Genomic DNA, 13342 nt, shown 5'->3' on the forward strand with positions numbered 1-13342 from the left:
ATAGCATAGCATTTTATTCCTGCAAACTACGTGCATGAATGGGGAATTAACAAGATGTGTCGTGGGTTAGAATTCATTACAAACATGGTATAAATCATTCTATAGTAGAAATTTAAATACCCTACTAGCATCATTGAGTTTTCATTCACCCTTATCACAACGTGTTAGTATATGGGTAAAGAATTATGTCACTAACCCTTATAAGCTTCAAAGAAATAAATGTCACTAATTCACCCTTATTATCCTTGCAATAGTTGGGATCAAATATGCATGCTCCTCCACATATGATACATCTATGTGAAAGGATCCACAACTACATTCATCGCAACCCCAAAAAAGTGTACAAAAACTCACAAACACATAATCAAATTAGGACCATGTTTGTTTATATTATCAATGTGTCAAGATTTGTTTTTTATAGGTAAATGTTAATATGTTAGTTTTTTGTGGTGGATGAAATTTGAATTACCAATCAGCGACACGGCTTGGTGAGACAAGATGGGGCAACTGCCCCCAAGTTTCTTTTTCAATTTTTTTTATTTACTTTTTTAAAATATATTTTGTTACCTTATACAATTTGTATTGTCCTTCTAAAAATTATAGATAATAGATATTGGTATCACTTATAATGCTTTTACTTTATTTGAATTCATAATGATTTTATATTTATGAAATATATTATAGAGGTTGTTTTTGTCAAACTTTTCAGCAAAAGTTCTCAAATTCTATAGATTTTTATAAATCATTTAATATTGATAACAAATATGCAAAAATTATACCCTTTTGATTTCAATGCGACTAAGAAAAGATTGTTAATTTCAACATTTTATTATTAATGTCTTAGTCATTCATGTTTGAAAAACTCTCAAGTAGGGTTGATAATGAACCGAACCAACTCGGTATTCATTTGAAACTCAATTTATTATTTAGCTTGATAAACTTGGTTCATGAACCAAATGAGCTGAACTTGAGCTAAAAATTGAGTTTGTTAAATAAACTAGTCAGACTTGAATTGGACATAGTTCATATCATTAGGTTCATGAGCTGACTCGATATAATTATATATATAAAAACTAATATTTATGTTTGTTATGACTCATATATTATTTTTATATTTATTTTAATATATATATATATATATATATATATATATAGATAGATAGATATAGATAGATAAACAATATTATATTGATATATATAATATTTTTGGAGTACTTTTTAAAAATGAATTAATTATTTGAGTTGTCCAAATGAACCAATTTGAATTGATCTGAACAACTCGTGAAGTTTAACTAAGTCGAACTCGAGCTAAAAAATAACCCGTATCAAACTCGAGTCGAGTTTTGGGCTAAGCCAATCCTTATCGAGTTGAACCGAGTCGAACTCCTCAATTCAACTCGTTTCCAGCCCTACTTTTAACCATCTCTAAATTAAGTATAACTTTGATGATACAGAAAAATGAATGTATATTATTTGTTTGATCAGTTATTCGTTTTATCTTAACTATTTTGATTTAACTACTACATGAATATCATTTTGAGCATCAAAGACAACCAAATAAATGAATTGAAGTCTTTAACAAAAAAGATATATTTTAAATAAATGCATATTTTTCTTTGATGTCTTTAATTGTTAATTTTTATTATTTAAAATTAATATATTATTTTGATATTCCACAATTGAAAGTTGGACAATGAATAAAGTAAATCAGTCAAACAAGAAATGAGAAAAGGACGACGAATTTCTATAAAAGTAAACGAGGAAATGATGAATAAAGAAAAGAAAATATTAGGAAAAAAATATCAGAAAAGCGCTTTTCCTTGAATAAGAAATTGAGTAAATTACATCGCCATCCCTGAGTTTTAACGAAATTATATAAACCACCCCTAATTTTTTTATACTTATACAGACCCTCCTAATTTTTATACTTTCATTACACTGACTACCCATGCATGAGAAATAAATGTAATTTTTTAAATAAAAAATGTGATAAATGCAATTAAGTTAAACAAAACATGGAATATTGTGGAGACAAGTCCAAATAATATATGAGTTGATATCTCTTTATTATTTTTGGTTCGTTACGATATAGTATAACAACAATTCAAACAATATGTCTTTAAAATTGTTGATGCATTTTATAACCAAAAATAATAAAGATACATCGGTTTGTATATTATTTGCATTTTTCATCACAATATACCATGTTTGGTTTAACATAATTGCATTTATCACATTTTTTGTCTAAAATATTACACTTATTTATCATGCAGGGGATGATAAGTGTAATGAAATTATAAAAACTATGAATGTTTATATAGGTGTAAAAAAATGAGAGATAATTTGTGTAATTTCACTAAAACTCAGGAGATTCAGTGTAATTAACTCTCAGAAAATTGAATTGAATCAAATGGGTCTTCCGTGTACTCTGTTCAATATACCTGATGAAAAAAATATTTAATTATTATAATTCAACTTAATTTTTTTTAACTAACCATATATAATGATATATTGAGTGATGCAGTTTTTGAGTCAGTAAGCAGTAAGCACATCTAAGTAACCCCAACACAATTGTGTGTCTTATTTATTGAGTTGACAGCGTAGCAAAAAGTCAACGTCGTTCCTTCTGTGCTTTTTCTAGGGTTTTGCGTTCTTCCAAAAATCCAAAGAAAACTGTAATGGGGTTGTCTTTCAAGGTGTCAAAAAATGGCACCAGGTATCACCCCAAGCCCCTTTCTCTTCCTCTTCCACCAGACACTACCGAATCCCAAAATTCAAAGTCCAATTCACGAGAGCCCCAGGTAACAAATCTCCAATTCAGCTATAATTCACTTCAATTTCTAGACTAAAACCATAAATTGAATTATGGGATTTTCTCTTTGATTTCAAAAGTTTATTACTTTGCTGTTACATGCATGATATTGTTGTTTGGAGAGAGAATTGTAAATGGTGAATGCGGTATCTTAATTGTGTTGAACCTTCGCTTCTATCAATATAATTTTCTTTGTGACTAAGATTATGACACACCACAATATGCTAGATGCACTAGGGTAGTTATGAGGAGGAGACTATATGTGAGGTCTGATATATTTAAAAGGTTTATTTTTTCATTTTGAAATTGTTTTCTTATATCACTCAAGCTTCTAAATTGCGGCTAAAATATTGTGATTTTATGGCGTTGATGGCATTTACCCATGCCGCATTTTCAACTAACTGCAATAGTATAGGCAATTTAGAACGTTTCGTTGATCTTATTTTAAATTTCTCATACGTCATGTTCTTTCGTGTAAAGTAAGTGCAACCGTATCCGCAATACAGAACCTATCAATGATTTTTAATTTCTACCATATTCTTGTGGCTGAATATAATGATAATCAAACATAAATCTAACTAGTTTGAGTCGTCTTTATGGATCGAGCATAAACATTAATGCCTAAATATTTCTTAATCATTTAACCTATGGTTTTTTCTTGGCCTCCCCTTGCCTTTAAAATTGGACTATACTTCATTTGATTTGCTCTCCTTATTGAGGCTTATAATGGCCTCCTCAACACATGTTCAAATAGCCTAAGACACAATTCTACATCTTTTCTACAATAGAAGCTACACCTACTTTCTTGCTTATGCATTAATTCCTAATCCTGTCTTGTCTAGTGTGACCACTTATCCAATGTAACATTCTCATCTTTGTTACATGGAGTTTGTTCTTTTGTTGACATTTTACCATCCAACATTCAGTGTCATATAACATTATGGCTCTTATAGTTGTTTGATCAAATTTCCCCTTAAGGTTCAGTGGTACCTTTCTATCACATGACACCTGAAGCACTCAAGTGAAATCCATTGTTTTTTTAATGTTGTGGTAGTGTCAGAGTTTAAAGGCAGGAAAACAAATTGCATAGACTGACATAGGAAGGGCATATACAAATATCCAACTAATCCATATCACTTATTCTTGTGGGGACGAGGTTTAAGAATATATAAGAATTGAAGAAGCCCATGGTGTTTTGAGTTTAATTGGTGAATAAGATGACGAGGTTGGTAGCTTGTTATTTTCTTTTGCAAAGGAGTGTGTGCTTTATCTTATATTTGAAATCAGCTGCCACATCATCTTTAATTTGACTAAGTTCAATCAAAATGTCAATGCAAACACTGGGACTTGTTCATGTAAAGGGATAAAACTGACGAGAGAGAGAAAGAGTAAGAAACTAATTTGTGAAGTTCTCTTCTCATCATGAAAGCTTAAATGATCCTCAGTAGAATGAGGTCTTATACAGTTAACATGAGAGATGACAGTTAAACAAAGTGTGATAGCGGTAACATAACAGCTGTGCAATAACTAACTAACTAGCTAACTCTCTGTTATTATCTTAACTGCTGAACCGTAAGCTAATCTTCTATTCTCCCTAATCTCTAATTCTCTAATGGTTCAATATTTTGGTATTTAGCTCGACTTCTTGATTGATTTAAGTATCCTTTTTATGCAGAGTGATCTTGTTGAGGCTGGTGAAAACATTGCTCTGAATCCCAATTCATCTGAATCTCTGCCATTAGCAGGTCAGTCATCAAAGTATATTGGCTACTTAACTTGTGTATAGATCCTGATTGTTATGGTGTTTTCTTGTGTTGGCAGAAGGGGAAGCTTCTTTCACTTTGAACCTGTTCCCAGATGGATATTCTATTGTGAAGCCCTTTGTGGTTAGTTAAAACAAGTTAAAGTTGAATGACTTACCTAAGATAAACAATCTTCTAGCTCCTTCTTGTATGTTTCTAAGTTATTTAATCTGTAAATTTCAGAATGAGACAGCAAATCAGTCACATTTTCCAAAGTTGTTAAACCCATATGATAGATCATCCGAAAGCCTTTTCCTGGTAAGTCTCTCAGTATTCTATAGTTTTCTTGTTCTTTCAGTTTTGATTTTTACTATCACGCGAAACACTTTCTACATGTATAAAAGCAATTGCTGTATGTAGTTGAGAAAAGTCTCATACTATGTTTTCGAGGTTGGTGGCATGGCTCAATCAATGCTAAATTACTAGCGTAATTGAGTGTCTTAGTTTGAGTTGAGCGTCACTGGCCGGAGCCACTTCTTTCCACCAATACACTGTATACCTGGATTCTGAAAATAGAATAGGGCCAGAAACTGTGCTTTTGTCTGTGCCATTTCCTTGGGTGGCTTCAAATTCTTTGATATATTCATCATCTTAATTAATTTGTTAGCATTTTTTGGTTTGTCTACATATGTTAAGCATTGCATGTGCTTACCTTCATGTTTTTTTATAATGTTGTATTTTGGAGGCCATTGAGTCAGGTCATTTGCCTGGAGATATTCTGGATGACATTCCTGCCAAATATGTTGATGGAGCACTTATATGTGAGGTGAGCTTTATTTGTTTTTGTTATGCTTTACTATTAAAGGTAATTTTTAAATTTCAATTTATTTTCTTGTAAAACTATTACGGGCACTTTCTTCTGGTATTTGCTTTGAGATACATTATTTACTGTTCATGAAGATAGCCTCTGGGTAGTAATTAATACTCCAAGTGCCTGAGAACCTCTTTCGTATTGACATCTCTTTTGCTTTTCTTGCTTTTGATTGTGGAAAGCTTCTATGATTTATGTGCCGTTTTGTATTCTCGCCATCCTTTTTTCTTTGCAAGTTGCTTGTTCTTCATGGAATTTTTCCATTCTTTTCTTTTAGCAAGTTGCTCCCTCTCCTTCTCCTTTCTTATTTTGGTTTCCTTTCTTTTGTTTACAGAGATCTTCATGTCTTCCATTTTGCATTCTTCCCATGTTTTTTTTTTGTTTTATTTTTACAAATTTCATCACCATTCGATATCTACTTCTATTGGCGTTGTCCTGACTCTGTAACTTTCCAGGTGCGTGATTACCGAAGATGCTCTTCTGAAAGGGGGGCAGGTGTTGTGTCTGCTGACAGTTCTCCAACTGTTAATAAAGTGTGCCTCAAGATGTCATTGGAGAATATTGTGAAGGACATCTCATCAATTACTGATAAGTCTTGGACATACGGTGACCTAATGGTGAGTATCATCTAACATGGATGAAATGTATTCCTATGCTTATGATTTCTTGGGAATTTATGTCACTTATCTATTCAAGTTGATAATAGGAAGCTGAATCGAAGATAGTGAAAGCATTACAACCAAAACTTCATCTAGATCCTACTCCAAAGTTAGATCGGCTATGTGAAAGTCCAGCTCCTACTACGGTATAAATAATATAGATTCTCTTGATGAACTTACTGTTTGGCCATATGCATCTTAATGATTTGAACTTCATGTTGCAGCTCAGTTTAAGTCTGAGTAATTCGCGGAGAAAGCGATTAAGGCATATGCCAGAGTTTTCTGTTACTTCTAGTAATAAAAGTCATGGGAAGAAAGTATGCATAGATAGAGTGCCTGAAAGCTCAACTAATAGGTTGTCTGATTCGGGAATCCCTGCACCTAATGCTATTGTGCAGCAGACTTTTGCAAACTCAGTTATGCAAAATTTTAGTCCAAGCATTGCAACGGATTTTAGACCCAGGAGTATATTACCAGATTCCTCTGTCCCAAGCTATTCCATGATGTCCAATCAATCAAGTTATCAAATGGAAGCTGGAAACCCAAGAAGTGTGCAGGAGCATGGATCAGTTTCTGCTACGAAATCATCCGTAGCTTCTCCTACTGTGCAGGATGTCATGGTTTCATATACCAATAATGCAAACTCAAATGGATTTCTTCTTGAGAAAAGGGAGAATCCAGATGGACAAACATCACCTTTATCCAATATTGCAAAAAGAATGAAGCAGGCATCTACAGGTGTTGATGCAATGCAACAGAAGCAAGTAGGATCACATGTTGAAGCTCTTAAAGGGTCAGATATGAATTGGCAGAGCACCCTGTTACAACAGCAAGCAATGGCCAGAGGAATTTATGGAAGTGGTTGCATTCAGAAGTTTCCTCAGCATGTTTTTGAAGGGGGCATAAATCAAGACACAGGAGCTATTCAGTTTACTTCTAGTAAGCAGGGAATGAGATTAGTTGCCAAGGAAGAACAGTTTGAAATGGAAAAGTTAGATGCTGCAGAGATAAACCGCAATAAAAGTGAGATGAAAATGGAGACAAGCAATTTGGACCCTCAACAATTACGGTTTCAGCAAAGGTTGCCACGGGATGGATTCATGAGATCTAATTTCTCTCAGACAACATGGAATAATGTGGGTCAGCATATGGAGAAAGAAGCAAGAAAAGATGATCAGCTTCAGAAAAGGAAACCAGTACAGAGTCCCCGCTTATCTACTGGGGCATTACCTCACTCCCCGTCATCTTCAAAATCAGGGGATTTTTCCAATGGCTTGGTTGGACCATGTTTTGGACCATCTTCGGTGACTAATGCACCTGGAGTGACACAAAAGGAGAAGACAGCAATTTCCTCAGCTCATGCTGCTATTGGAGCTCCATCTTTGCCTTTTAACACTAATGATTCTACACAAAGGCAACACCAGGCACAACTAGCTGCAAAACGGAGATCTAATTCCCTTCCGAAGACCCCAGCTGTAAGTGGAGTTGGTTCTCCTGCTAGTGTTAGTACTGGTGGCACGTTGAATGCAAATAGTCCCTCACTTGGGACCTCAGCTGTGGTTGATCAAGGTCTACAAATAATGCTTGAAAGGTTCTCAAAAATTGAAATGGTGACAATGAGGTATGTTTTAATTTTTTAGAGGTGTGCAAGTCATTATCATTTTAACTTTTTATTTAATATGATTTATTTTTACATGTTAGCCTTTTGCTACCACTTTGGTATGGATTGGAAGTCTTATCTTGTTCTGTTTCCAAATTTCATGAAGTCTAGTTTTCTGTTCTTACATATAACATATGGACTTCTATCAGGCATCAACTTAACTCAAAGAAGAACAAGGGTGACGATTATCCCATGAGAAAGCAGAATACCTATTCACAGCAGCATTTGGTGGCCTGTCTCTCCAATGCAATGAATAGTGATGGAATAATAGATGAGACAGTTTCTTTGTCAAAGTCACTCATAGGTGGCAGTACAAACGTGTGCAAAACGAGACACTTAAGTTTCTTTTTTCCGGAGCGTGTAGTTCAAGGTTTATTGAAATTTGTACTTAGTCTTTTTGTTCTTGCCAATATAAAGTTCTCTTTCTTTGTCGTCAAAAGTTCTATTTTATTCTGCAGGAAATGTTGTTTCTGTAGTTCCTAGGTTGCGAACTAGGATGATAATGTCTGAGAAGCCATTTGATGGTACTGTGGCTATGCATTATGGGGACATTGATGATGATGATTTTGTTGATGCAGAGGATCATCTTCCCACATTACCCAACACTGTAAGTTTCACTGTAGCGATAATCTTTTTCCTGATAGATATTAAGGATTAACATTTGAAGTTAATTCAATGCATAATGCTTCTATGATTTGAGCTATTGTTCACCTTTTATCATATTATCCTCTGTTAAACCATTCAAATATTCATTTCAATATATCATAGGTTCTTTTCTTTCTTTAATCAACTTTTTAAATCTTGTGGCTGGGACCTTTTTGGTGGGATCCTTTGCCATTTTATCCCATTGCTACTATTCCTTCATGTACAATTTAACCTTCTGTTACTGTCATATATCAACATTGAGTTTCATTTCCCCAGCACACTTATCTTGTTCATCTTCTACAGCCTCTAATTTTCCCTAAGGCACAACTGTAATCCCCGTTGTTATTTTGATTTGGAAAGATTGTTTTTGTGTGGATATTTCCTTTATTTTTCAGCATTGACTTGGCGTTTTGGTCATCATGGACCAATAAATTGCTAATCGCTACTAAAAGTTTTTGAACTGTCAGTTAGTATCATGGGTATTTCATTTTCCTATCATTGAAATACTATATAAGAGAGTTTCTGAAAGTTTATTGCTCTAACTTATTTTGCCAATTTGTGGATTAGCATGCTGCGGATTTGCTTGCTGAACAGTTCTGTTCACCGGTAAGTTTATTTATCTGAGTTGGGACCACGTTAAGAAAGGTCTTTGTCTATTTGTTTCCTTTTCTTAATACTTTAATCTCCCAACTGCAGATGGCACGTGAAGGATATGTGAAGGAAGATGACCAAGTCCAAGTCAAACAAAACCGGGTTAGCCTTCCGTCCGGCAATCAATCTAGTCTCCCTGCTAATAACTCTCTAGGTGAAATGCAGCAGTATGGTGAAAGATTTCCAGGTCAATCTTCCAATGAAGTTGGAAAAGCAGCCAGTGCTAGTAATGTTTCTTTAAACATGCCTCAGAATCTTGTAGCAAACCAGAGGATGTTGCCACCTGGAAACCCTCAGGTCTTTCAAATGTCTCAAGGACTTCTCGCTGGTGTTTCAATGGCGTCGAGGCCGCAGCAACTGGACTCGCAACAAGCAGTACAACAACAACAGCAGCTGCAACAGAATCAACACAATCTCCTTCAACAGCAGAATCCCCTCCAGAGATCTATGATGCTTGGGCAGAATCAGGTTTCACACTTAAACGCAGTTGGGCAGAACTCCTATAGTCCATTGGGTAACATGTTCAACAAGCCTTCACCTCTCCAGCTTCAGATGTTACAGCAGCAAGGGCAGCAACAAATGCAGAGGAGAATGATGATGGGTCTTGGAACAGCTGTGGGTATGAGCAACCTGAGAAATGGCATAGTTGGGCTTGGCCCAATGGGCAATCCTATCGGAATTGGGGCTGCAAGAGGATTAGCAGGAACTGGAATCTCGACACCAATGACGTCTATGTCTGGCATGGGAAGTATGGGTCAGAACCCAATTAATCTTAACCAGGCTTCAAATATTTCTAATGCATTAAGCCAACAACTTAAATCCGGAACCATGACTCAGTCACAGGCCGAATTATTGGCATCTAGGATTAGAATAGCACAGAATCATGGAAGCATGTTGGGGTCACCTCAGTCTAGCATAGCTGGCATCTCAGGGGCCAGACAAATGCATTCTACCCCTGCTGGTGCTGGTTTTTCTATGTTGTCCCAGTCTCTGAATAGGGCAAATATTAATACGCTGCAGCGAGCAATTGGACCTATGGGTCCACCAAAGCTAATGGCAGGGATGAATCCTTATATGAATCAACAGCAGCAAGATCAACAGCAGCAAAACCAACATCAGTTGCAATTACAGCAGCAACAACAGCATTTACAACATCATTTGCAGCAGCAACTACAACAGCAAGAAAGAAATTCACAGTTGGATGCAGTTGTTTCGACACCACAGGTGGGATCACAGTCTACAATGGGAGTTCCACCAATGAACCAACAAGTTCAGCAGCAAGCAATCCCTCAACAGATGAGTCAACGAACTCCGATGAGCCTGCAACAGATGAGCTCAGGAGCAATTCATGCCGCCACGAGTGCTGGTATTCCGGAACCTTGTCCAGAAAGTCCACAGTTGAGCTCTCAGACCTTAGGTCCTATTAATAACATAACAAACTCCCCTATGGACATGCAAGGCGTTAACAAGAACAATTCTGTCAGCAATGCACAATGAAGTTATAATAAAGCCTAAAAAGTCCTCAGATCACCCTGCCAGCAAAGTTGTTGAAAACTCTGCCGAAGTAAATGGTGTTGAATAGTTATGCACCAAAATCACCTATAAAATGACTGAGTCTTGAGATGAGATTGAAAATAAACATATAAATAAAGTGTTTGGTGTGCTAATGCGGCTACTGGTATACACTGTGTCAAATTATAAATAGCATGTGGTTGTTAACATTAGAGAAATAAGAAGGGGAACTATATGGGTAACCTGGTAGTGAACATTAGAGAAATTTTGGGATATTTAGGCCAACATTAGCATGTGCTTGTGGATATTTTATGATGAGAACTGCCGGAGTACAATTTATTACTTTTTATACCTCTTGGATATTCTCCATCACTTATGCATCTTTAAATACTCTTGGTTTTATTGTAAACAAGTGGGTTGATGATTTTTTGGTGGGTAGAGAAGTGTATGAACTTTGAATCGGACAAAAATTGTAGCACCTTTTTAATTGCTTTAATTAATTGATCTAAATACTTTGGTAACTAAACTGGAATTTAATTTTAAGATAAGATTGAAAACACAATAATATAAGGATTTAAATAAGGTAAGGACCAACAATGTGTGGGTTTAGTAGTGCGAGGCTTAGCTAGATCTCAATGTACATCAAAAGATCAATGATTTGATTTTTGTAAGCGACATTTATTGGGAGGGATAATCATGTACCTTGAAAATAACTAGTTCATTGTAAATAAGATGAGGAGTTACATCGGTTATACCAAAAACTCATGTGAATAAAGCTTTAAGATTTTCAAACAATATAACTTATACTAGAGCATTATGACGTTGTTCGTTCAATGTATCCAACTCTTTATTGAAAAAAGAATTTAGTTATTATTATTATAATAGTCTCTTATGTTTTGATTTTCCTCTTGTAACTCCCCAACACACATAAACACACTAATAACCATGTCACAAGTCAATATAATGAATATGTCATTAAGTACTTATCACTGAAGGAATTATTCACTTTTTAAACTATCTAAAAAAATTGTTTAGCTATGATAGCTAATTATGTATTTATACAAATTCTAAGTAAGTCTAAGCCAATAAAAAAGTAAGAGAAAAATGGATACAAAGAGGTGGCAATCAAGCCGTGAATCTCTTCAGCTTGAGAAAATGTAAAAATTATGAGGGACCACTTCAACAACTTTTGTGGGTTGTAGGCTACAGTTATCTTTTGTTAGTCCAATTTGTTTGATATTGTATAATATTTTATAACTTACAATTTTACAAAGATATAGAATAGCATTAAATTGTAAAATGTGTTGGCTTAACTAATTAAATTGGTATAGACAATATACAATTTTAGATTGATATTACTCGTTTCCTCTGACATAGTACAACATTCATTAGTTTTAATATTTTAATTTTTAGGTTTAAAATGTATATATTTTTATACATTTAGCCTATATATTTATCGACCCAAATCATTATTAGGTGAACTTTAGTAAAGTCAAAATGGTGTTTAAAAACATTTATTGGTCAACATATTAGATTAAACTTACTATATAGTAGGCTTAATTTATATTAATAAACATATATTATGCTTAATTTATTTATTCTTATGAAAGCATCTCCTCAATATTTCATTACATATGTATGTAAAATATTGAATTCAAGAAAACATTTCAAGAAATGTTTTCCCTAACATTTGAAGATAACTTTGAATTTATTCCATTAACCGGACATATACAATAATTTGAAGTGCAACGACAAACATAAGCAATCAAAATCGGATTGACATCAAGTCTTAAAATTATTATTTATTACGACTACATCATTAGTTTCATAATTCAAACCTGTAAATGCATCTCATTAATATAAATAAATCACAACAAGATTTCCAATCCAATATGATTTGTAACTTTTTTTTATAAACAAAAATGTATTATAAGAGAGCATATGGATACTCTATTACCAACAAATTGTTGGTATAATAGTGTAAGGTCCCATTGGATTCTCAAGGTTGAGAGTTCAATTTCTGGGAGCAGTACTTGTTGAGAGGGACAATCACGAATCCCAAAAGATATTAATTCCTTACCCAAAAAGGTAAGAGGATATCATTGGTAATACAAAAAATATGGATATACTCCATTCAATTATAAGACATCAACATTAACCATTACTCCAAACACATATTAGCATTGAAATTTATTAAAAACAAACAATCCTTAATTATGTTAATGAACAACTCAAGGAAAATACAAGCATCCATTTCCTACATTTATAAAAGTTTTATATAACTCGGTTAAAATAAGAATGTGATGAAACTTTGATAGCATCATTTGTCTGAGAATAATTTAAATCATAATATATAAATAAGACATCACATGAAGTTTTCAACGAAAAAGAAAATTACTTGAAGCGCATACTAACAGAATGGCAAAGAAGCTAAGTATAACAAAAGACATCTTCATATATTGTTGGTATAGTGATACTGTTTTATTATCAGCGTTCTCGTGTGAACTTTTATAGATTAAATAATACATATGATTTGTGGGACAAAACTCATTTATTGAATAAATTTAATATGCATGAATCTACACTATATTTGATGCTGAATTATTAATTAAATACAATGCCTCAATAATTTATTATAACTTTTTCCGGTAAATGGTATCATGTCATCTTTTTGGATAATGAACTGATCTCTCTCTCAGGATGAGTGATTGTTCCTCTCAACAAGTGTTGCTTCCGAAATCAAACCTTTGACCTTTTAGTCGCCATAGGGATCATGCGGGGCCTTATTGC

General features: G+C 34.1%; 1 protein-coding gene across 1 annotated transcript; it reads left to right on the top strand.

Annotated features, from left to right (window-relative positions):
• On the top strand, positions 2599 to 10906 carry LOC109360597. Its single transcript, XM_019605599.1, has 12 exons — positions 2599 to 2801; positions 4488 to 4557; positions 4634 to 4698; positions 4798 to 4872; positions 5300 to 5380; positions 5881 to 6042; positions 6132 to 6230; positions 6309 to 7705; positions 7894 to 8114; positions 8203 to 8351; positions 8957 to 8995; positions 9086 to 10906. The coding sequence occupies exons 1-12, from the start codon at positions 2679 to 2681 to the stop codon at positions 10535 to 10537; spliced, it is 3933 nt and encodes a 1310-aa protein (XP_019461144.1). The 5' UTR covers positions 2599 to 2678; the 3' UTR covers positions 10538 to 10906.

This window comes from Lupinus angustifolius, chromosome LG11, assembly GCF_001865875.1.
Source record: "Lupinus angustifolius cultivar Tanjil chromosome LG11, LupAngTanjil_v1.0, whole genome shotgun sequence".
Taxonomy (NCBI): domain Eukaryota; kingdom Viridiplantae; phylum Streptophyta; class Magnoliopsida; order Fabales; family Fabaceae; genus Lupinus; species Lupinus angustifolius.